The sequence below is a fragment of the Conger conger genome, chromosome 14, assembly GCF_963514075.1.
Source record: "Conger conger chromosome 14, fConCon1.1, whole genome shotgun sequence".
Lineage (NCBI taxonomy): Eukaryota > Metazoa > Chordata > Actinopteri > Anguilliformes > Congridae > Conger > Conger conger.
The window spans coordinates 22,232,239-22,259,053 of record NC_083773.1 but is presented as its reverse complement, the minus strand read 5'-3'; the positions used below and the strand labels follow the sequence as shown (position 1 = coordinate 22,259,053).

The following is a 26,815-nucleotide window of genomic DNA, read 5'->3' as shown; positions in this document are numbered from 1 at the left end:
ACTACATTCAATTTTGAATGGAGATTCTCCAAACAAAGCTCAATTTAGTCCAGGACTAAGCTGAACTTGTGTCTGTGAAACTCGCCCAGTATGTTGCATGAACGTGTAGTAATTAGATTGCACATTAACCCTTTGAGGAGTCAGTTTTTGGAATTCAAAATTCAAAGTCAGTGTTCTAGAACGCAATCGCTTACCACCCAGTAGTGATGGTTACGTCAGTATTAGACTGTTCTACTGGACATTCTCAACATGTAGTTGTGATCTCACACCTTAAAGGTGCAGTTCACCTAAAAAGTTTCCTCTTTCCCAGAGTAGTATCTGTCCATCCACATCCAGACTAGATTTCTACATATTTGCTGCAACATTTTTTGTTATTTTGGTTCTGTCCTCTAGCACTTTGAGTTTGACCATGAGCAAAAGGTGCTGTCATTTCTAAATGGTTCATCCGATATGGATGAAAATACCCTCAAATTAAAGCTGACAGTCTGCACTTCAACCTAATTGTCATGGTGTCCTTTCAAAGTAACCAAAATAACAAAAAATGTGTCACTGACCAATGAATTGTGCTCACTGTACACTGGCAGAATCTCCTGAAAATATGAGCAGTGATGTTAGTCCTGTGCAGTGGGACCCAGCTGTCACGGCCAGCCATACAGCCCCCTCCAAAAGTATTGGAACAGCAAGACCGATTCCTTTGTGTTTGCAAAACACAGAATACATTTGGGCTTGAGATAAAAATATGATCACGAGACAAGAGTTCAGAATTTCAACCTATTTCCTGGTATTTAAACCTAGATGTGTAACCAACAGTGTTATGTTCTAAGTATTATCAGACCACCCAATATATAAGTGAGCAAAAATATTGGAACATAGAGTATTTCAGTAAATAAAAGTAAATAACACTTAATATTTGCTAGCATATCTCTTACTTGCAATAACTGCATCAAGCTTCCAACCCGATTACATCATCAAACTGTTGCATTCTTCTTTTGTGATTCTTTTCCAGGCTTTTACTGCCGCCTCTTTCAGTTGTTGTTTGTTTCAGGGGGTTTTATCCCTTCAATGTCCTCTTCAGGAGGTGAAATGCATGCTCAATTGGGTTAAGGTCTGGTGATTGACTTGGCCAGTCTAAAACCTTCCACTTTTTCTCCCTAATGAAGTCCTAGTGTGTTTTGGGTCATTGTCTTGCTGCATGATTAAGTTCCTCCCAATTAGTTCTGGCATTCTGTCTGCCATTTCTCCTGTAAGTTGGCAGACAGAATGTGTTCTTCTTGGTTAATCAATAAATCAATCAATAAAGATTAGTGAGCCCACTCCAGAAGCAGCCAAGCCCAAGCCATGACACTTATTTTAATGAATGATAATGTCAGCAAATTGCTTTTAATCATTATATTTAGAGACCAGCAGAGGAATTTTGCCAAAAATAGCTCAAGACCATGCGGGACTCGAGTGATATTCACAGTGGATAGATGATCTAATTCTGTAGCCTGAGGGCATCACTCCCTGGCATCGTCTTCTATCTTATGAAATCGCACTTCAACTACACGATGATCCATAACCGTGAAAAGTAGACTAACTAGGTAGTCTAACTAACCAGACTACCTAGTTGATTATAATCTTTCGGTTTCACTTAACATCAGGTTGCAGAAGCAGTGTTCACGATTTTTATTTTATAGGCTAATGCCGTTAGCTGTTGTTAGCCTTGGGCTTCTTGGCAATGAAATAAGTGCAAATGTGGGTTTTAAACCGTTTTCTGTTCTGTAAGGCATTCTTGCATTTTGAAAATATCTAAGATTTTTATATGTGACTACATTTTGTGCTCATTTAAAGACTTCTAAATGGCCACTTCATTCATTTCCTATGGAAACTCTGCCAAACTTTCCCCTTCCTCCTTTGTGGGTGTGTCCGCTCTTGCCATCTGTCTCTATTGTAGCCAATCTCTTGAGTTCAGTGTATTGGATACATGCTTTTCACATACAGCGCATAAATACAATGCCACGCCTTTCGATTGAAGAGGCCCGAGGAGTTTTTAGAATAAAAATTAAGTAGACAAACAAGATATTGGGCAGAAGTGAACAGAGACAGATTGGCAGCGTACCACAGTAATGACTACGCACGTTTGTTTTCAAGGTGGAAATCCTGCATAGAATAGTATACAACTTCATTGCTCCCTGAGCTTAGATATATAGGGTTATATAGATCGATAATGACGTTATACGATATAGATAATGTTAGCCAGCAAGCTACAAATAGGATGAAGCTATATTCAAGGCAATTCATTTTTATTTACCAAAGACCAGAGTTTCAGTGGAGACAGAGATGGCCAGGGAAGATTAACGTCAAAAGTGAAGACCCCAGCGGTGATCTTACCTGTTCATCGGGCTTTACCACCACCGGTATGTTAAACCCGACCAGTTTAACCTGCAGTGGCAGAAAACCTTTCCATGGCTTATTTCCGAGGACAACCTTATGTTTTGTAAGTAGGGTAGACTTGGGCAGAAACTAATACGGGGCATGTTGAAACATGGGGTTTTGTGTAGTTACTTTTGCTCAAGTAACGTTTTTTCACCAAAGTATTTTCCCCTGTCTGATTTTTGGTGGTGGGGGGGTTATGTGTGAGTGGAAATAACCTCAAATTAAAGCTGACAGTCTGTAGATATTAAATGTTCATTGTTTTTGTACATGTTTATACAATTTAAAGCAGCTTAAAGCATAAATAATGACATAATTCTTAAATAAATACAGTTGAAGGCAGAAATAATAATTAAAAACCTAGAGTACTTTATATTCAAATAAATTAAATCAATTTGCTTGTAAATGTCTTTATTAAGGAAAAACATATTTGATCATTTTTCATTGCGCTCCTTAATTTCTTTGTGCTCCTAATTCCTTGGGAAGAAGGTCAAGCCATGCCTCTGCTGGCCCTTATCCAGTTGCAGGGGCTTGTCTATTCAAACATGCTCTAGTTCCAGTCACAGCTCACAAAGACAAAGAGAGAAAAATCCTCCCATGCCAATCTCTTCTAAATGAGGCAGCTCAATTGACTTCTTACACACCAAAACAATGATTTGATTGGTTGATATGGGCTGCTGCCTAACAACAAGTCGCACCCAAAACTGTCAAGCCACATTTATGGTACTTGGCACACGAAGAATGCAAAAACGCCATTGGCTGCTGCCCCACTTTTCGTAGATTAAAACAGAATGCCCCGGTGTTGTGCAATTCAGGTTTGTGGATCTCTCCTGCCCCTTGGGCCATCTGACTGATGTATTGTCTTTCTGCCAGACATGGTAAACAATGTAAACTGTAAATCTGGAGTGTTTATTTGGTGCAAAGTGGAAAAATGCTGAAATGACTTCTGCGGGTGATTACATATGTTCTCACAGCAATTCTTGCATTGGCAGTGAAGTTATTTTAATTTGATTGTTGACCTCATGGCTGGGTCTCAAATCCATACCTATTGAGTCTGACTGGAGTGTCCTTAAAAAGCCTGCAGGGTTCGCCCGCTCCCAGATGGTGGGACCTTCGTCAGCCTCCTGTCCCATCTCGTGCTACAAAATGTCATTTTTCTGGGACTCTTGCCCTTCACAGCCTCCGCCTGCTTTCCCTCGGGCCTGCCAGTGCCGCACCAGGGGCTCCAGGAACAGTGAGATGGAGGACAGCAGGTAACACACACCCGCCAGGTAGAAAGAACCATCGTAAGTCTGGGTGTAGTCATACAGGCAGCCTGCAACAGCGCATTAACACAGATAAATGCCTACATATTGTTATTTATAACCATATATATATATAACTTACAACCTCATATACCTCATAACCTCATACTCAGGAACCTTAAATTCCTTGGGTCTGGTGATGTAGACAAACTGGTGGCCCTAGCTAGTTTCTGCAAGAAGAATACATTATAACCTGTTTAATCCACATTAAAATAGGCTTTCTCTGAAGCATTCTCCATCAGTTCTGAACTCCAATTATTAAGAATGCCAATTATTTTCTGTCCAGAAGTACAAAGGACAGTGTCAGTGGAGTACAAGTGCCTAGTGGATTGCACAACATGCTCTTGTGCTGTGAGACCATACCCTGCTAGGCAATACCGTCCCTTTCTGGGCAATGCTATGACCAACTGTGATAAGTAGAGGTCACTAAAAGGGCCAATGATTAATTATTAATTTAATAAAATGAATTGATTTAATTAATTTAAATAATTAATTTAATTAGTTGAATCGGGTGTCTTAGTGGAGGGTATTAGGAGGGCTTAGCAGGGATGCTCACCCCACAAGAGCATCTTCTGCAGTCCACGAGGCACCTCAAGCTTTAAAACCAATTAAATGCAGAATTTTCTACATTAGAAATGTGTAATGCCCATTCCCTCCACAAGGGTGAGCCTGAACCCAGAGTGGCAACTCAAAATCTGGGCCCACCAGCCATTTCCAGGAAACAGTCTTAACCCTCCACTGGTCTCTTGGGGGAATTGGAGGATGTTAATTACCCAGAAAGCACCGCGACTGGGGGCCATTTCGAGGGAGCAGAGTAGTTGAAATAGTTCAGTCTAGGGTTTCTATTTCACCATGTTGTGACCAAACCTTGAGCATTTTGGTGGATTATTTTGGTGTGCTCCAAAACAAAAATTCAAGAAAGGGTACATATCTGAATATTTTTGTTTGGGCTCTATAACCACTTGAATTAAAACCTGGACTTATGCTTTGAATCTAGACGAGATCTCACAGTGGTACATTGGGTACTGAAGAGTATTGAAAGACTATCGGAAGGGGAAAAAAGCATCAGTTTGAATTGTACATTTTGGGCGTCTCTTTCCCACTGGTCGGCAGCTTTGGGCATTACAGGAGCAGCATTAGCTGCTCAAGTATGGTGAATGCTGCTTTTACGAAGTTGCATCCAGGCAATTTTAGAAGGCGTGGGAAAAATAACATCCCATTGATATTCAAATGCTACTGGACAGGTGTACTAAAGAAATCATTTTGACATTTAATTATTTAATATAAAAATATTAGAAACTAAATTAAACTGAACCACAAAGAAATCTTTTCAAAACAGAGAAGAACAAAATTCCACTGGTTTGCAGTAAAAATATAGCAAGAGTTTCTGTAAATGAAAGAAAATGAACTCTGCACTCTAGGAATTTTAGTCCCCTCCTGGAATCTGCCTCCCCCACAGCCCTCCATCCATCCAACGCTGTGCAGCCCCCTCTGCATTGAAAGGAGGGTCCCCCTCACCCCTGGTCCCACCAAAGGAGAATCATTCTCTCCCCGCACTCACACACACGCACGTCACAGTCCTTTCCAAAACAGTGTGTGGAGAAAGGCTGTTGTGGAATGGACTACCCATACAGCAGGGATGGCAGTCTCCAGGCCTGGCGGGCTGCCGTATTTGTGTTTTCCTTTCAATCAGCAGCCAGTTAAAGCCTTAAGAGCATGGTCTGGCTAACCAATAATTTAATCACTTGTGCTGAAACCTGCAGATACTGCAACAGCTGCGAAAAGCGTCACTGCAGTTCAGCGTACTCCTGAAATGCAACCTGAGGCACGAAAGACCAGCTGGAGACCAGCCTTGCTCACCTGCAAGGGGTGGGCCTGTGAGGCAGCCCAGGCCCACAAAAAACATGGAAAATCCCATCGAGTTGTTCAGCTTCTCAATCCCAACCAGGTCCACCTAAAGAGGCAGAGTGAGAATGAGAGAGTTCATTACCTTAAAGGCCCACACGCATGTTTTTAGTGTTTTTTTACCTTTTCACATCATCCTGGAGCTTTTAATTTGTGTTCCATACCGATTCAAGTAAAACAATTGCAATTTTGATCGAAGTATGCGTATTTTAGGGTCTAACTGCTATTTTTCGGAGCTGTTTGTAAAAACATTTCCCACGTGACATGACGTATATTTTTGCATCATTATCGGATGACGTTGCTAAATGTTAACACATGATGTTGGCGTTGTCTCTCCTTGCACTGCTTCTCATTCCAAATGACAGCAAAGCTTAGCTGAACTGAGAGGGGCCATTACACCAATGGGAGCCTGCAAACATGATTGGGCATTCCAAATTCGGGGAAACATAGGGAGATACTGTCAAGCTGACTTTATATAAATATATTCACAACTTTCCAATAACGTGCAACACATGCCAGCGACAATTGAAATATAACTGCTGTAAATGTGAAGAGGCACTGCATTGCAAGATTATCACGACATGGGAACAACCAAATATCCAAGTTATACCTTTCAAATGATGCTTATAATCTTAGTAAAAAAAAGAAAAAAGAAATGGTGCTATCACTTTCACAAATGTAATGACATATGAAATGTATATTTTAAATGTATGTAATGTCCCTTATGTGTAAAATTGTATAGGAAATGTTAATATACAATGCAGTCCATGTGTATTTGGATGGTAGGAACAATTTCTGTTCTTTTGGCCCTGTTGTCCAGCACATTCGATTTGAAATGAAACAATAAATGTGAGGTTAAAGTGCAAATACATGTGACCGTTCCTTTTCATTTGAGGGTATTTACATTCATATTTTGAAGAATATAAAGAGGGGATCACATCACTCTTTATACCTGTACATTCCCCCCACTTTATATATTTGATTGAACTTAAGCAGATAAGATGTTTCTGTAGACTTCAGAATTTATTCTGCTGCTGCTGTCAGCAGTCACATTATCAATGAAGGCAAGTGAATCCGTACCTGTGGCAGCCATACATGCCCAAACTACAATACCCCCACCACCATGTCTCACAGATGGGGGTGCTTTGCCTTTTGGGAAGTTCCTTTTAACCTCCACACTTTGCTCTTGTCATCACTGTGGTACAAGTCAATCTAGGTCTCTTCTGTCCACAAGATCCTTTTCTTTTTGGTATTTCTGAGCAAGCTGTATAACCAGGCCATCCTGTTTTTGCAACTCACTTGTGGTTTTGCGTCTTGCAGTGTTGCCTGGTTGTGAAGTCTTCTGTGGAGAGTTGTCACGGACACACCCACGCCTGTCTCCTGAAGAGTGTTTCTCATCTGTCTGACAGCTGTTTGGCTTTTTTTTCTTCATTATGGTGAGACTTCTTTGGTCATCAACTGTAGAGGTCTTGCTTGGCCTATCAGCCTCTTTGCAAATATGCGCTCACTTCAGCGCTCTCTTCTTAATGATGTTTGAAACAGTTTATTTTGGAAAGCCTCATAATGGCTTCTTTCAGACTGGCCCTCACATTAACAAACACCAAAAACAGACTCCAAAGGCAATCAACCGCCTAGTTACTGAAAGCTTTACTATTCCTGCACCAAGGAAGCAATTGAATATACTTGATTATTCAGAAGCAGCTGAGAAACCAACTGTCCAATTACATTTGGTGGGACTATGTATAAAAAGGGATGCAATTCCTACACTCATTACCCAATATGGATGTAAATACCCTCAAATTTAAGGGGACAGTCTGCACTTCAACCTTTTTTGTTTAATTTTAAATCCAATGTACTGGAATAGAGCAGCAGAACAGAAATTGTACCAACTGGCCAAATACATACACTGCACTGTGTTTGTAAATGGTAAAATATGCAATTTATTTGACACTCTAGCACTCCAGGAATGTGCAGATGAGGTTGTGTAATGTAACTGAACTGCTGACTAAAAAAGTCATCTCAGGCTGGTTCCGGGGACATTACATTGAGTTCAGTATATGCCAATGACCTTAAGTCACCAGATCTCAGTCGAATAGAGCATTTGTAAATGGTAAAATATATATTTTTTTTTTTCACTGACCAGGACGGGGACCAGCAGAGCCATGTAGCCTCCACAGAAGATGGCGAAAAAGACTGCATAGACCATGAGCAGGAGGTAGGTGGTGGCCAGAGGTGAGATGAGGTTGACCAGGCCGCACAGGATCAGGTAGGCCTTGTGGAAGTGGTACTTATGGAGTAGGTTCCTGTCTGTCACCACACCTGAAGCCAGCTGAGCCACTGTCTCTGTTATCCCTGGGGCAGAGGCAAGAGAAAGTGTCATTGACCCGTGTCCGTGCCTGCCAATCGGGAAAAGTCCACAAGGCGGGGAACAGCAATGCCTTCAGTTGGTTACGCCTCAACTGGGTTTTGACATCACAGCATTCCTGGTTTCTGTGTTTCCACTTGTAAATACACTCACTGAGCACTTTATTAGGTGTTTATTAGACTTCTTTTTTAGACTTATTGGTCTAAAAAATGAGCCTATCCACTTGAAGGTTTGACGCGTTGTGTGTTCAGAGATGCTCTTCTGCATACCACTGTTGTAATGTGTGGTTATTTGCATTACCTTTAGTTTCGACCAGTATGGCCCTTCTCCACTGACTTGTCTCATGAACAAGGCATTTCTGCCCGCAGGATTATGCCACCCTGGAATACCAGGCTTTGGCTGAGGAGACATGCATGCATGCAGGCATTAATTTATGCATGCATATAATATTCAGGGAGGATAAATACAGGCTAGGTCAAACCACAATAGGATTCTTATCTGATGAGCACTCAAGGAATGTGCAGATGAGGTTGTGTAATGTAACTGAACTGCTGACTAAAAAAGTCATCTCAGACTGGTTCCGTGAACATTACATTGAGTTCAGGATACGCCAATGACCTTAAGTCACCAGATCTCAGTCCAATAGAGCATGTGGTGGAACGGCAGAGTCATGACGGTGCAGCAGTAAGATCTGCACCAACTGCAAACCATCGTGCCTGAGAAATGTTACTAGCACCTTGTCAAGTCCATCGCATGAAGAATTCAGGCTGTTAAGGCTGTTCAGGGGGTAAGGGGAGGTCCTACCCAGTACTAGAAAGATGTACATAAATTCACTGTGTGTATACATAAAAAACTAAAACATTCAATACAGAATGATCATACTACAATCAGATCATATTGGGCCCTGGGGTTTTACAAATGTGGCATAAATTCACTTGCTTTATAACACTAATAATAGGTCATAGCACTTCATCATTTACTTTGCAACGGTGGACCAATACATAAAGTAATCATTATTTTTACATTATATTCAAGCTTTAAGGGTTAAGTACACCAGTAGCAGTTGAGGAGACCTGGTTAAAGTTTGAAGGAGAGAGGAGCAGCTGTACAATATTTGAGCATCTCTAAGCAATAAGAAGACACTGTCCTGGTGCATCCATCTTGGAGTGCAGAATGGCAATGAGGTTGTTTGTGTGATTTCACAACAGTAGGTTATTTGGGTTCTGTCTGTTTCACTGTCACCTTTTTATGAAGGGATACTAGTTACACATCCCCAACTGTTAGTTGCCCATACATCCCTTCTGCAGAAGTTACAGAGGACTTGATAAGTTTATGTGCTAGTCTGTCTTCCTTAACTCATCTGATTGGAGGAATGACCAGGAGAAAGATTTCCCTTAGACAAGAAAGAATAAGTTAGATATTGTTAAAGCATCATAAAATCCATGTTACATTTGGCCCACTTGAAAAACAAGCCTTGCTTACTTATCTTTCCACCCATGTATACACATACTGCCTGTTTCCTGCATAATATTAGCCACTTCAAAACTGAAGAATTCTGAGCCCCTTTGTCACCAAGACAGCCAGTTCACTTTTGAAGCTGTTGCCTAGCGACTCCCTGGGTGTCAGCTGTAGTTGGCCTTAGGGTCCTGTTTGAGAGCCTTGGAATTGGGGGGTGGGAGGGAGGGGGTTTCTGTCATTTTCATATGTTGACTGATTTTCAAACCGTACATCTGATTGTTAATCATGCTTTCAACTGTAAAACCATAAAAGCTTTAAATGTCAGAACGGATGACAGTAAAGTAAATGTTAGTTTCATTAATCTGTTTGAAATCTTTTTTTGTAATCCAAATTATGTCTGTTATTGTTCTACTTCTGCTAATATAGGCTAAATAAGGCTAAAAACCCCTTATTCCCACAATGGATTTGAAATGAAATAATATGACGTTAAAGTGCAGACTGTTATTGCATTCTATTAGGCATTTGGCTCTTATCCAGAATCACAGTCCAATCACTTTGGGAGCTTTTTTTTTTTTTTTTTTTTACTTGAGCAGATGCTTCTGTACACTTCAGAATTAATTCTGATGCTGCTATCAGCAGTTATAGTATCAATGAAGGCATGTGAGCCAGCACCTGTGGCAGCCATACATGCCCAAACTAGAACACCCCCACCACCATGTCTCACAGATGGGGTGCTTTGGATGATGGGAAGTTCCTTTTTGCCTCCACACTCTGCCCTTTCATCACTCTGGTACAAGCCAATATTGGTCTCATCTGTCCACAAGACCTTTTAACAGAACTCAAACAAACAAACAAACTTGGCCATCTTGTATTTGCAGCTAACTAGTGGTTTGCATCTTGCAGTGCAGTCTCTGTAGATCCATTTGTGAAATCTTCTGTGGAGTCACTCACACATTCACGCCTGCCTCCTGAACAGTGTTTCTGATCTGCTGAACAGGTGTTTGGGGTTTTTCCTCCATTATGGCGAGGATTCTTCAGTCACCAACTGTAGAGGTCTTCCTTAGGCTACCAGATTGTTTCAGTTACTGAGCTCACCATTGTAGCTAGGCTTATCAAACAGGCGTATCAAACAGTATAGTTTGGTAAGCCTATTGCCTCTGCTTGTTTTTTTTCCTCATTTCTCAGCGTTGTAATGACTTCCTTGACTGTCATTGACTGACTGGTCCTCATGTTGACAAATACCAATGACAGACTCAAAAGGCAACCAAAAGCCTAGAATCAAGAAGCCTAACTTGCACTAAGAAAGCGATTGAATATCGAATATTGAATATTGAATCTGACTAATCAGAAACAGATGAGAAGCCAACTTTGGATATGGTTATAACCCACCGAACATTTTGATGTCATCTAGACCTTGAATCAACGTCGGTCGTAGAGGTCGACAGAACGTCAATTAGTGGAGCAGAAATTAAACTGTTTTTTATATTGGTGACTCGATGAGTGCAAATGGCTATTCTACTATGGGTAGAAAAATGGTTGCATCATGACTCGACGTCATTCAGCCAGGTAGCCACTTTGCAGTTCAACACATTGTTTGGAGGGAATTTAATTCCTAATATGTTTTCAATGTTCTTTGTGAGGGAACACCCGTCCTCATTCTTAGTTCATGTAGAAGCCCATAGACCTGCCTCGCATCCTATTCATGTCCACATGTGATGAAGTGACTGAGCTTGTGTCGGACTGAAGACTGAGCTCACTGTGATGAGCACCATTTTCAGCAGACTGACAGAGCTTGCTGTATTTTTTCTGTCATACTATGTGAACCTACATTACTTGGCAACATTTTTTCTTTATCCATGACCAGCACAGAAGTCCAATAACAAGACACTGCTCAGGTTAAGATCAGGCAGGCCATTCCTCCCAATCACCCCCTTCCAAGTTTCTCCGTCGTTGCCCACGTGAGCATTGAAGTCGCCCAGCAGAACTATGGAGTCTCCGGGCGACACCCTTTCCAGGATGGTGCCCAGTGACTCCAAGAAGGCTGGATACTCTGAACTGCCGTTTGGTGCATAAGCACAAACGACAGTCAGAGCTTTCCCCCCAGCGAAACGTAGTCGCACGAGAGGCTACCCTCTCGTTCCCCGGGTGAAACTCCAACACAGTGGCACTCAGCCGGTGGCTTGTGAGTATCCCCACACCCGCCTGGCACCTCTCACCCTGAGCAACTCCAGAAAAGAACAGAGTCCAGCCCCTCTCCAGGAGTTTGGTTCCGGAACCAGTGCTGTGCGTGGAGGTGAGCCCAACTATATCTAGTACCGCTCCGCCTCCCGCACTAGCTCCGGTTCCTTCTCCACCACGTCCCCAGAACTAGTCTGCGACCCCGTGGATCAGCACGCCCGGATCCCCGCCTTCGCCCACTGCCCGTTGGGCAAAGCACCCGACTCCGATGCTGACCCCTGCAGGTGGTGAGCCCACAGAGCGGCGACCCCACGTTATCAGTTTGGGCTGTGCCCGGCCCCATGGGATAAGGCCTGGCCACCAGACGCTCGCCAACGAGCTCCCCTCCCAGGTCTGGCTCCAGAAGGGGGCCCCGGTTTACCTTTTCCGGGCGAGGTAGCTGGGTATCTGTGAGGCCATGTCATGGAGTCTTTGAATCACTCTTAGTCTGGCCCCTCCCCCGGGACCAATTTGCCTTGGGAGACCCTACTGGGGGCTAATGCTAATGCCCCAGACAACATAGCTCCCAGGATCACCGGGACACACAAACCCCTCCATCACGTTAAGGTGGCGATTCCTTGGAGAAGTTATTAGTTTCATCAGTGAAATATTTGTGTCCATGCTTTCTCTATCTGTGTAATTAAATCTAATGATTTTGCTTAATATATTACTGCATTTTATCCATACTTGAGGACATTTTAGGGGTTCTGCATAACATAGTTATTAGATGTCGTCTATGATCTTTAGTAGGGAATAACAACTGCTCCAGTTGTTATTCCGGTGTATTGAGAAACAACCTATAAGAGCAGCAGCAATATATGTTTGAAAATCCTGTTTTCCTACTTTGTGGCTACATCAATACAAAAAACAACTCCGATGATTGAGCAGCTCATGAAAACCAAAGCAAACAATGTACATGAGTTATTTATTTTCATAATTTCTATTTTTACAGTTCACTGTCACCGTGTCACCATACCACATGGCATGATTGTACACTTTCATTTTCTAAATAGGCTAGTAGTCAATGACACTGAGGATACTCAGGATTAAGGATTCTGTCCTTATCTGTCCTTATCTAATGAAGAATGGAGTAGGGGTTAGGAACCTTCAGTTGTAGTCTGGAAAGTAGACAACCTGACTTCCTATATTTTATGTCCAGCTGTTTAAGGGGAGACTATATTACATTACATTACATAACAAGGCATTTAGCAGACGCTCTTATCCAGAGCGACGTACAACGAAGTGCAGATCAAACACAAGTACAAGTGCGAAGAGGACCTGAGAGGACAGTATGGTTCCGAGTCCTAGTGTGACCATACAGATACAATCGGAACCCTTGAAGAACACATCAACTTCCAAACTAGCATACCACAGTTGGCAGCTAGAATACCCTGAGTACAACAATACAATAGCTATATAACATGTTTATTTTACTGTCACTGAGTGGCTCAGTTGATATCACTTCTTGTCAGTCATTCATCGTGGGCACAGAGCTATCGATGAAACTTACCAGCTACTGAGATGATGAAGGCTGCATCCATGGGATCAATCCCCAGAGTCCTGGCTCTGGCTGACAGGTGGAAATAGGGAATGAAGTAGGCCAGTTGACTGAAGACCACTGACCATGTGTAGATGAAAAAGAAGGGATTTTTTAAGAGAGAGAAATCCAAAAATTTAGCTTTTCTTGGAGGTTGCTTGGGGACACCGCATTGTTCCAGTGCATTCCTTGCGACTGGGGAATTTCCAATCTGTATCAATGACTTTGCCTCTGAGATGTCATTTCCCAGCACTGCCACAAGGGGGGTCTTTTCTGGACCATTAGCGGGACTTCGGACCATACTCTTTGTGAGGTCTGAGCTTGGTGGGGGATTTGTTTCAATGGCTGGCAACTCAGGGGCTGGGGTTTGCCAGTGGGAGTCCAAGGCAGGGTCTTTTTTTGGAATGCCATTATGCAAAGGACCGTGTTTGTTCAATGGACCAGTCTCCAGACCTGACTGTTTGGCTGATGGCGCTTTTTGGTCTCTAGGCATTGATGGTGAGGATGAGACTGACATGGGTCTTAGGTTAAGCGGCCTCAGAAGCATCCCAGAGGCTACGAGGTTCAACATGAGCCCTCCAAAAATGAGAAAAGCCCCTGTGAGGGAAGAGGAGAGAGGGACAAAGTAAAAAATTTTTATTAAAAATAAAACCCCTTTTTTTTCCTTCTTTTTTTTTACACAGAGAAACAGCTATTTACATTCTTGACCCTTTCCAGTGTGGTGAACCTTTGACTTAACAAAGACACATTTCCGCAGTGCTGTCTACATGAGCTGTTTGAATGTGTATATATTTAATTGGGTTATAATTACCCAATGACGCAATGCCAATAACACGTTTTACACTAACAGAATTGGAATTGTGACAGCTGTGTTTATTTATCAATGCAGTGATAAAAATGTACTCATAAGGGGTCCCCTAATCAGTAAACTGGCTTTGTGCTTCACCACAATGTCAAAACCTTCCAGTGTCAAAGATTTCTAAAGTCAAAATGTAATTTGTAGAAAAACAGATCAACCATGATTACTCTGCATACCTTGCCAGTCATATTGCTCAAGAAGGAGCTGAGTAAAAGGAGCAAGGGCAAAGGTCAGACCCATCCCAGAACGGCCAATAGAGTATGCTGTTGCAAGCCTCTTTCTGAAATACATCGCTGTGACAACAGATGTGGCTTGGTATAGAAGGGCAAAGCCAAGACCTGAAGTAAATACAATGAGACAAAATGTTCCAGCAATTACACTTCATTGCAGTTAAGTGTTGAAAGATTTCGCATTTATGCCAATATGAGTAACTAATTAATTTCTCTCCTCCAATTTTAGTTAATGAGATGTATTCCTCAATAAAATATAGAGTTCACAAGACAACACTCTTACATAAGTGATTTAAAAAAAAAACCATCATGATCCACCTGTGGGAAGTAAAGCTTTGAATGAATGATTTGAAATGCAAACGGTGGCAGTCCGTTTGAATAGTGGACCTCCGGGTCCGGCCTGAAAGCTGCACCTACCTACGACCACTCCCAAGCTGATGTACAGGAAGACTACGCTGGTGGCTAGCATGCTAATCAGGAAGCCCGCACTCACTAACACCGCTCCCACTACTGAGGTAATCCTGCATCCCAGCGTGCCACATGCCACAGCAGCCAGGGGACCTGCAGAGTACACACAATATTTTCATATTCTTTGGGACTACAGTGGAACAAGGAGTGGCCAAAATGGGGAGGGATGCCTCACTGTGGTTACATTTACCTAAGGAGAGCCGCAAGCAGGACATTATGGAGCCGATCCAGCTGATACTCTCCGAGGACCCCCCAAACTCATCCTGTAGCTCCAAAAAAAAGATCCCAAAGCTCTTCAGGGTGCCCATTACCAAGACATTCACCTACAAAAGAATGCACAGCTTAAAAGCAGCATCCATCCACTGTCCTGAATTCCTAAGGCTGCTTTCACATGACAGGAATGAAATCAAATGCTGCATTCAACTCAAAGTAAGGCGGTGACTACACATGGGAAGAACAGAGTGCTGCCAGCTGTTGAAACTTGTCGTCTTCCATCCAGGAATCCGTTGCTTTGTTAACCTACAACAAAACCGCAACATGTGATAGTAGTAGGTTATCCGCGGTTATGAAAGGCTAAATTGTGAACTCAACCGAAAATACTTGGGCTTATCCCAAAAGTAATTATACTAACCCGGCTAAGATGTAATTGGACACGCTAGGAAAGGTCAGCTTCAAACAATTTTAAATTATTTGAACCCTGATGGGTCTGAACTTGAACTTTATTTCGAGCTGTACAGTATTCCAGGCTTAGTGTTGCTGCCAAGTCAGGCATCATTGCTCCCTCCATAGGAATTGAACAGCCTGACACCATTTTGTGCCTTTTGGTGCTGATCATGTGAAAGCCGCTTAAGGATCTGAGAAGAAGGACTGATGGTTAGAACAATACATGGTTTAAGATCCCATTTAATCAGTTGTTTCTGTTATCACTTCATGACTATGAAGACAAAACCTCAGGGACATTCCAATGACATTTTTGTAAAAAAAAAAAAAACATTGTTGACAGGAAAAGCATCTTCTTTCTTTCCCACTTAAGTGACTGCACCTGACTAAAAAGGTCAATCAATTTCTATCTAAATGGAGTTGCCAATTAAAGTATTAGTTGTTTAAAGGTGCAATAGGTAATTTCAGACCACTAACAGTCGAGAGGAATTGCAGCAACAAATATGCTCAAACCACAACAATGTTTATCCCACCCCTTCTCTTTGAATGCGCTGAAGTTGAAACGCCATTGGCTGTGGCAATTAGAACCAATTTTCAACCAATGAGCTTGAATTATTGTACAGCTATAGATGTTTTGGTACAGAGTGCCAGCCCGTCAACTGCATATTTTGAAACCCAAATTTAAGGACTATAAACACAGGTAGAGGGTGAGTTAATATGTCAGTGAGCCTTTTTCAATGATAGGAAAGGATTTACAATGGTCTTGGAACAATGTTTTAACACAAAAATCTTACCCATTGTACCTTTAAATGTACCAGTTAATTAGTCGGTGTAGTCCATATATATATATATATATGTATACATTTTTCCAGGAGAACTTTGTAATTCCAAGGTCATGAAGAAGTAATATGGCCAACATAATGGACTTACCAGAAAGCAGTGCAACACGATCATCCATCCCCAGCCCCCATCTGGTGGGTCTACATAACGAGTCTCTCCCTTCTTCATCTGGGTTGTCTTTCCTTCTGCCTCTCCTTTGCTGAAAGGATGTAAACAGATGACCCATGACATTACATTTTATCCAAAGCAACGTACAAAACAGTGCATAACAAGGTCATACAACAAACAACCGAACACGTCAGACAAGGTACTTATAATTCATATATGATTGGTTGTAAGGCCATGAACATATGTCCAGTACACAAGATAGAAAGGCCATGTCTGTAACTACCATACCAAGACAACTACAGTACTGAGACAAATTCAAAAGTCATAGATTAAGGTATAAAATACAAGGGGCTAAGAGACATGAACCGAACCTCCACCTCACGCTCACGACTACTGTCCGTTCTGGCTCCACGGTGGTGGAACCATTCCCCGTTGAGGTCAGAACTGTAGAATCTCTCCCCACCTTCAAGCGCAAACTGAAGACGCACCTCTTCAAGCAGCACCTCTCCCCATCCCTCCCTACCTCCCTGTGAACCTTAATTGTTGTCTTTGTGATATACGTAGTGTTTCGGTATTTTTAGTTGGCTAGGTAAGCAGTATTTGGATAGTTAAGTTTGGTCACTTTTGCTTTGTTGTTTGTTTGTGTATTTGTTGATGAAAAAAATAAATAAAATAAAAATAGGCCCTGGTCTTTATCTTTATTGTACGGGTAGCAATTGAAATTGTACTTCTACTTTCTGCGCACTTTCCCCTGGTAATGGGTATGCACTTTGTTGTACGTCGCTCTGGATAAGAGCGTCTGCCAAATGCCAATAATGTAATGTAATGTAACATGAGACAATAGATTAGGGGACTCCCGCAAGGGAGTCATGGCACAGTGTGAAGACACGAGTCTTCAGACTGTGGCGGTAACGACAAACACTTTGGGGCCTTTCCCCTGTGTCTCCCTCAAGACTGGGAGACACACTGGGATGTCACTGATGGTATGAATATATACTGTAATTCCAAAGAACCAACCAACAAATACAAACATTTGGGGCCTTACCCCTGTGTCTTCCTCGAGTGAGATGACACTGATTGTGGGAATATGTCATTCCCAACAACCAACCAACAAATAACAGAATTGTATACAACATAAAAACTGGGAGAAAAGAATGAAAACAAGATGAGCAACAAATTGCACCGGGACAGATGGACCCATAACTCTTGCGTTTTGTCTGTGTGCACTAGGATTAATGTTTCTCACAGATACATTTATGTCTTATTGCAGGGGCATATATGCTGCAGCATCAGCATGCAGCACCACCAGTTGAGTTTCAAAGGGATAAATGTGAGCTCCCTGTGGTGCCTAACACTGATCTGGATATTTTATGCAAAGAAACATGCTTTTTTGGACTATATACTTATGATATCTTAATCTTGTCATTGAGGGCTGAATATGGTATTTTAACCTGGAGCAGTTCTGATTAAGACCCTCGTTCAATCATGCAGTACAACTGCAGCACCAAGGATGTGAATGGAATCCGCACAGTTCTCTATACATTATGCTACACTGCTGCCCCCAACCGCACCAGACATATTGTGCCATGCATCTTTCTCTGATTTTTAGAGCAATTCAGTTTTCATGCAGACTGCACATGCATTTGGTTTGTTCTTTTTGTTTGTTTAGTTTCATCAGACTGCACCCCTGCTCTCTGCTCTTCCTGGTGCCTCGGTGTAACAGGGTTGGCTACAAAAGCAGAGCAGCTTCCAGATGACAGGGTAATTCCTTTGTTTTCTCAACAACTTGTTTGTGAAGGTGAACTGCCCCTCCTCTTGCTTTGGGCTTTCAGTGAAATACTGTATTGTGATTGTATATTTTTGGATTGTTTTTCTTCATTACTGTTTTATTTGTAAGCTCATGTTTTACGCACTTTCAGGTTTACTTATTTTTGCTGTTGTCTTGGCCAGGTATCTCTTGTAAAATAGATGTAATATCTCAAGATACTTCCTGGTTAAAAAAAAAAAACAACAACAATACACCAGGTCACACCTTTTGCAGTGGTAACACCCCCTTATTGGTTAACTGTTGCTATTGTCTTGTATGAAGGGGTGTAGTCCTAAGAGATGGTAGTTCACGCATTTGCTTCACAACTATTTTCTTATATTCTGAAAAAATAGGCTTCCTATCCTGAACTAAGCATTTAAGGGGGAAAAATATGGGTCATAGCCTTACCCATTATCTGAAAAGTATGTGTATGTGTCAAAATCTGTTTCAATGCACACAAGTAAAAATGTCAGTGTTGATCTATTCAATTACCTAGTTTTACTTATCCAATATTCTTGCACTCCATACAATATCATATTCTATGGCAAGGCTGCTAATTATGAAGTGGCCTTTGATGATGGGTCTTTGTCCCAAATGGAGGGCACTGTATCCCTCGGGTGCTTTTACCGAGTGAACTACCCAGCAGCCCAGCTGTGAAAAAAGTGTTTTTGTTTACCTTTTTTTTTTTTTTTTTAAGCAAGTAACAGCTACACAGACAATGTTCTGCTCCAGTAGAGAATATATGTTAATCAGCTCAGCATGTTCTACAAACATCTCAATATCCTGGATTGTAATTTAAAATGTTCTTTGTAGAGACGCCTAATTATCTTGCATACGGGAATCTGGATTTACAATGTATTATTTTTACATTTTATGTACGTAGCATATTTTACCAAAAGGCGTTACACAGCGTTCACATAAAATCTATCTATGCGGCGTGTTATTTACTGAAGCAATTAAAATGAAGTGCCTTGTTAATGGGTACAACAGCAGTACACCACCTGGGAATCAGACTTACAACATCAGTTACAAGATGTTTGGACAGTTCCTGCACCTCTGTGCAGGCAACCGGGAGCATACATATTCTAATCTTCTGATAAACTGTAGACATTCAGGAAAAGGGGATACAGTACTCCGATAGTAACCTCATTTACTAGGCAAGGAAATCCATGGCTAGGTGAAAACTAAGACACAAAGAACCGAGTGGTGTGCTGACTGAAATATGCTTACCAAAATAATCAAAAGGATACTTACCGAAACATTTCAAGATGGAGCAACACAGCCCACGTCAAATTCTATTTAAAAAGAAAACTCCAAAGTTTACGCTAGGTCCAATATGGAGACTCGCACACCAATCTCAAGGTTGACCGATTCTAGATTGAAGCGGCACCGAAGCGGACACGTAGCTGCAAAAAAGCCACAACGGCAAGAAAACATTGTTTCCTTTGTAATGATAAATATGACGTTATCATAACAATGTCCTGGTACACAAGTCAAACGTGTATCTCCATCTTTCCATGAGTCCCTTACAGAAGTGAATGTGTCGTGCTGAACCAGATGCGCACAAAAGTTTGGAGATTTTTGCACATTTACACTTCGAGATTCTTTAAAGCGAATTTACTTCAATTGGATAGTAAAAGTAAGGCCACGCGTCATGCATATAAAATGTAAACTTATCAATGAAGATTTGTATCTGATAAACCGGTGTTGTTAATGCCGACTCTCGGCCAGGTCGCGCGCTGCCTGACTGGGACAGTTCTTATAATATTACAAGATTAGCATCACCCACTGAAAAGTCATAGACAGTAATTGACATTTTTCGTTGGTGTCTTTGCCCTCTTTTGGTGAAATCATGGTACTGCACTCGTCCAATGTCATTTCATCACACCACACCCACAAGATCGTGAAAACAAGAACTGACTAAGGGTTAAAATCTCAGAGGTGATTAAAAATATACGTTGGCATATGTAACAGCGATTAAATGGATGTTTGCCTGTGTACAAAGATTTTCCAATGTTGCATCCATTGCAGGATAAAAATGTTTGCCTTTTTTACTTAAAATTCAGACAGAGGCTGAAACTGAATTGCATGGGTGGCAAGTTTTTCCAACAATGTTCTGTATAACTAAACAAAAAAAAAACATACCAATAGCCTATTTATTGTGCCTGTTTCCACATTAAACAATGATTTATTCTCTCACACAAAGCATTAAATACGTAAATGCATAAAGTTGGATTGAACTATTGTGGATGAGGTTTGCGACCAATTCTTACTAACCAACTTGTATGCTAAATATGTTTGGACTTCTCAAAGCAACTAGGCCTACTATACATCTAGCTATAAGACGGAACACTGAAGAAGACGCTGAATTGTAACTAGTAAAAATTGCATTGTTGATATCAAGAATTCCGATTATTATTCGTTCAAACTGAATTCTTTATACCAAAATTGAATAAAAGCTTAAACAGCTTGTTATTTAAACGGCTTGCTATAAATGAGTAGCAGACATATTCAAGCGATGGCTGTTCTTGCGCGCTGACAGACTGAAGCTGAAGCGCTGTCAAGTGAAAGTAATAAGCAGCCATCGAAGGTTACCGAAGGTGTCCAAAAATTAATTGGGACTAGATATGCATATTGTTGACCCTTTTAAATCTGACTATTCATCAGATTTTTTAGGATATACAAAATAAATGCAAACTTTTAAGAAAACGCTTTACCTGTATTTGTTGTTTAGACGTTGAATCAGAAAGACACTGTATACCGACGAATATAAAATGTATTACAAGCAAACTACACGAGGAGCTTTTCAAAATCATCTGCCGTTTTCAAAATCACCTGCCAGTTTGGTTGCTTGGTAACATAAATGCAGATTTATTCTTAAATGGGGAGAGATTTATTCTTAAATTGGGAGATATTTTTTAAACTAGTTTTAGTAACCCTCCTATTATGTTAAGAGTGTATGACCACTTTTATGTTTGTGGTCAAATTGACCCCAACAATTTAAAGAAAAGATAAATTATTTCAAAAGATAAATTTTGACACTTTGTGTGTCGTCTTCCAAATGACTAGTCTGTTATCCATAAATCGGTGAGAAACGGTCTAAAAACTAATTTTGGAGCCTGAGGTACAGGAAGTGGAAGTTTGGCACCTGTATCTGAAAGTGCAACCAGAATCATCCACAAAGAAATCTGAGATTAAAATGGTTGTATATTTTGTTTCTGAGATACATTTTATACAGTTACATATGGTCAAAATAAGCCTATACAACACATGCACATGGTTTTTAAGAGATGTCAAACACTGAATGGGGTCAAATTGACCCCAAACATAATAGGAGAGTTAACACTCACATGCACACACACACACACAGGTTGGTGTAACCAAAGATGTAACCTAGTTGAGAACTATGATCCAGCTTTATTGCAACATTCAATTACATCACAGTCAGGTCTTGCAACTAACATATCATCATAACGTTTCTGCTATTTCTACTGGGTCTAACACAAACCATAACTTGGCAGCTGAGGTGTAGGCTCTAGGGCCAGATAACATTTTCAACCTTTAAATGATGTGCTTACAACTCACTAGAGATTGCATTTTGCATTTTCACACAACTTAATTTGTTGTTATAAATTATAAAATGTACCTTTTCAGAATTCTGTATGTATACATGTATTTTTCATCACAATATATCAATGCAAATGATGCAGTTGTATTTTAATGTTGCTGTGAAATTATGTCCAACTCAAGGGTAAACCAACATTACAAATATAGGCTACCCTACTGAGAGACCATGGTAACACTTGAGAATGGTCATTTAAAAGGAAATGTTATTCACTTTCACAGTTAACATGTGGAAATGAAGAATAAAAAACATTGTGTAAAACTCTTTAAAGAATGAGGTACTGAAAAAAGCAAAATTGACTCTATACAGTTACAGGCAAGGTAATCACTCTGAGTGCTAAATATGGCCTCCAGAGTTCTGCACTTGGAAAAGTATTATGCAGAGGAGCAGTTAAGAGCTGGAAGAGGGATTCAAACAAACTCCTGAGCCCTGTGGATATCATCTGCCAATACAGTGCTTGCATTGACAAAACATTCAATGTTTTTCTGAATGAAATAACCTTGTTGTTTAGTTAAATTATGCCCACTAGCTGGCAGTATGTTGTAAGACTCCAAGAGCGAGTAGGAAAGGGTACGAGACGGGAACTGTAAATAATGAGTGTTCTTTATTCAGCAGAAGGGGAGTCAATGCACACAAGATGAATGTCAAAAATCTCACAGAGAGACAGTCCATCTGAGCATTTATGTCTTTCATTTCATATCACTTCTCTTGTGCTTACCTTCAGGATTAAAAAATCATCACTTGTTAGAACTGGTCATTAATAACTGCTTATTAATAATTTAGATTTATTGCTTCTGATGGCAGGGCTTGGGCAGAACTCCCTTACCAGTCCTTCCCTCTAAACAGTTTTGTTTATGTTATCATTTATGTTATGATGTTATTTGTTTATGTTTGTTATTATATGTTATTATTTATGAATGTTATATTAATGAATGTTATTTTAACGTGCATAGGTCTACATATAATATATAATGCATCCACACATTTTAACAATCCCTTTAAATCAGAGGCAGAACCAGTGTACACTGGGCCCTGGGGCATGTGTTGAGGACCCGGCCCTAGGCCCGCCTGATGAGAGATTGACAGAAGATGGGTTAGGCAGGAATGCATTGTTAACCCCTCGCACATGCCAATGGGGTAGGAGTAAAAGCGCCCGTAAGAGGAGAAATATGTGGTTAAAGATAAATGTACAACCGTTTATGGACACTGAGGAGTCTGGGTTTAGGGTTTTAGAGAGCAAGGTTAAAGGTCTGACTGAGGTCATGCATAGAATGAGTTCCAGCATGACCTTGGAGGATACTCAACATGCTGAATGGGTAATTGGTGACCCAGGGAGTCTGGCTTTCAAAGAAACGGTAGATGTAATAACATACTTAGTTGAGATGTGTGGGCTTGCTCCTACAGGGGAGGAGCACAATGCCTGGCTAAAGCAAAAAGATGAGGAAAACAATGTAGATGATTGGGAAATAAAAGAGTATGAGGAGATGGAAAAATGTAGGAAAGATAAGGAAAACGGAAGGGATGTCAATACCGAAAGAAGATTAAGAGGCTTTAAGGGCCTTCCTGATCATAGCACGAATAATTTATTGGATAGATTCAAAGGACTAACAGTAGAGGAGTTAAGTGATGAATTACACTCAGCTATTAGCTGGATGTCCTTTGTAGATCCCTTAAGGCGCCACAAAAAAGAGCACCTGAAGAGTGTATTGAGATGGTGGAAGGCACTTACTTCTGGCTTGTATGAAGTCAAAGTGTGGAGAAAGTCAAGGAGAGACTATGAAATTGAGACAGATACCAGTGATGAATAGGTTCATTAAAAAATTACAAAAGAGCTAGTGTTTTTCCACTCGTATAATGAGATGGTGGAAACTCCCAACCGGAGGGGTATATGAGATAAAGTATTGGGGAAAACTCCCTTTAAGGTATGGGGAAATGACAGTGAGACAAATAAAAGTGATGAATATGTTCATTGAAAAAAAGGTTGCATAAGAGATAAATGTCTTTCCACTCAGTATACTGGGGACATTTCTTATCAAAAAAAGGTACACTTTTATACAAGTTAAGAATATATAAGGAATAAGCTTTTAGACGTTAGAATAGCATCTTAGAATTTTGCTTCACAAGATATCTATGGGCTATTGAAGAAAGAGCAACGCAGAACAACTATAATCAAGCTTGAGTGGTAGTTATAATCTATATTACTTGTAGAAGTAGGAAAAGTAGCACATAGAAGTTCAAATTATAAGTTTCCTTTCATTTTTATGTCTTTTATTTTTCATTAAGATACTATATAAGGTAGAAAAAATGTAGAGAAATTTTAGAGTGTTGATGCACATAATATTCTAGGAATAGTTTCTTTTAACTTCCAGAAGGGGTAGCTATAGGATAAGGCAAAGGCCAAAGAGGATGGATATTTGAGGGGTGTACCTTGAATTTAACATCTGGTGGAAAGGTAAATTAGAAAGAGCTAAAGGGGTTATCTGAAACTTGTATGTGATTAGCAAACTGAAAGATGATATTTAACCTGTCAGCTGTATAACTCTATTCTTTTGATTCTTTTGATTATAATAAAGTATATCTGACTATAATTAGGCTTCTCATAGGCCTCCACTGGCTTCCTATTGCCACACGCATCCGTTTCAAGGCCCTAGTGTTGGCATTTCAGGCTGCCCCACCTTACATACAATCCCTGATCACTCCCTACTCCCCAGCTAGACTACTCCGGTCTGCCAGCTCTGGTCGCCTTATGGTTCCCTCTCTACGTGCACCTGGCGGTCGAGCTGCACGTTCACGCCTGTTTTCCGTTCTGGTTCCTCAGTGGTGGAATGACTTGCCTACCACTGTCAGAACAGCAGAATCCCTCCCCCTATTTCGACGCAGACTCAAAACCCACCTTTTCAAACTCTACCTTAGTCCTCCCTCCTGATTTCCCCTGCCCCTCCTTTCTGATATCCCTATCCTTGTCTAAAAAAAAATAAAAAAAATTAAAAAAAAAATTATAATAATATTTCACTTATGATGACAACTATGTTTAGAACAGCATTTCATGTGTATTTTGCTAGTTTCTGGATGTGATGATTTGACTTATGGTAGAACCTATGCACTTGTAAGTCGCTTTGGATTAAAAGCGTCTGCCAAATGACTAAAATGTAAATGGAAAAATTATATGTGATAAAGGTTCTTTTAGAGGAATACAGTGAATACAGGAAATCGTATACCAGATTTGCATCACACCCTTCACTTCGAGACTGGGCTGGAAGTTCAGTAGAACTTACCAGGGCTCCAGGACGTTCGGAGTACTTAAAGTTTGTCCCCGAGACACCTCCTCGTGGGGTACTGCTCGTGGGAACGTGAGGTCTGAGCTCGGTAAGGGGTCCGTAGCTCACGACACATGGGCCCCCCTCCCCAGTGACCCCATCCACCAAACTATATAGTTATATCATACAATTATATGTAGCTTATAGCCCACAGCCTATACAATTCCACGAACGCAACATGACAGCAGACTCACATGGCATACACCTAAAATACAAATTTAAAACAGCAACTGTTAGGCTAAATTGGGAAATCACTACACAATTCGGGAAGAGTGACAGCGCACAGAAACTTTTTTTGTGCTTGTGTGGAAAACAGGCTGGGTCATCAAAAACCAGCAAAATTATTAATGCAGCTCATTAATTGCCTAGAAATAGCAAAAGCAATGGCACAACCCAACCTATCTTCCGGGTTTTACTGTGAGACAAACGGTCAGATCGAATTAGGGAAGGGGCTAGACTGCCTGGCTGAAGCGACTCCCACCACCTGGTCCAGCTGCCTTCCTTGGCTATAACTCTCTCCCTGTCTCCTCCACGGGGATCCCTTTCCAGTGCTGTTTGGGTTACCAGCCCCCTCTATTTCCCGAAGAAGAGAGGAAAGCGGACACCTTTGCCCAGGCCTTGGTTTACAGAGCGTGTAGGACGTGGAGAAGGGCACGTGCCATCCTGCTTTGCCACATCTCCGTCAGATGCTCTGCCTCTTGCTAAAAAGTCTGGCTGTCATCCCCGGACGTTCCACTCCAGATTTAATTCCAGTTTTTATTTTTAATCAATTTAATAAAACATTTCTAAAATATTTTTTCACTTTGTGTCATTATGGGTTATTGAGTGCACATTTATGGGCAAAACTGGCAATTCATTCATCCATTTAAAATGAAATCGACAACACAATAAAGTGTGCAAAAAGTGAAGGGGTCTGAATACTTTCTGATACCACTGTATGTGTGCTGCAAGATGAGGGCAAAATGTAAAATCTTGGTCTGTATGGCCGGAAAAACAGCTCGTACTGCCCTTATGCATGCTGGCATCCCCTTGTCCACTGTGTCTGAAGTTGAACTGTAATACCTGTCCATTTCCCTCAATGCTCCTGAGACAAGACAGCAGACATGAATCCAATTGCTTCCTTTCAGTGACATGCATAAGGGGCTTGGGCTAGTTGAGTTTTCAGTGTAGTTGAATTTTAGTCATCTGTCCAAGCTACGGTGTATCTGTGCCTTCAGGATTGCCTTTCTATAATTCAGTTAGTGGTTGAGCTGTCTGATTTATTAGCATGATTAAAACAAACACTTTCCTTTCACTATTGTGGGAGGAGGACTGTTCAAGATAGCATCTGTTTGATCCAGGGTCAGGCTATGCTGGTCCTGTGATATAGTGTGTCCTAGAGAGATAACACCAGCAATGCCTATCTGACTAGATTTTTCCCTAGCCCATCCATCAGAGTTTTTGTATCTTTCACATGTGTCTCTGTCAGGGAAGAACTGCAGCAAATTGTCATATCAAAGAGCTATTGAACCGTCTAATCTTATTTTTTTAAGGCAGTCCTTTGGTCTCTGGTGATAGATAGTAGGTGAATTCTGATATTATGTAAATGCAAACAGGTGTGACTTCATGTACTGGGACATTCCAAAACCTGTGAGACAGAACTAAGACACCGAGTAGACTGTGATCAGTACGGAGTTGCCCCAGTATTGTAAAAGGATTCTGTA

At 41.0% G+C, this 26,815-nt stretch overlaps 1 protein-coding gene across 1 annotated transcript; it reads right to left on the bottom strand.

Moving 5' to 3' along the window:
• Positions 1–2,839: 2,839 nt before the first annotated feature.
• LOC133110504 (monocarboxylate transporter 5-like) lies at positions 2,840–19,885 on the bottom strand. The gene is made up of 9 exons (XM_061220674.1): positions 19,425–19,885; positions 16,346–16,454; positions 14,946–15,078; positions 14,705–14,848; positions 14,234–14,395; positions 13,172–13,795; positions 7,762–7,973; positions 5,577–5,670; positions 2,840–3,727 (listed from the first exon to the last, which is right to left on the bottom strand). Exons 1-9 carry the CDS (start codon positions 19,430–19,432, stop codon positions 3,552–3,554), a joined length of 1,662 nt encoding a protein of 553 aa, XP_061076658.1. The 5' UTR covers positions 19,433–19,885; the 3' UTR covers positions 2,840–3,551.
• Between the last annotated feature and the right edge of the window lie 6,930 nt (positions 19,886–26,815).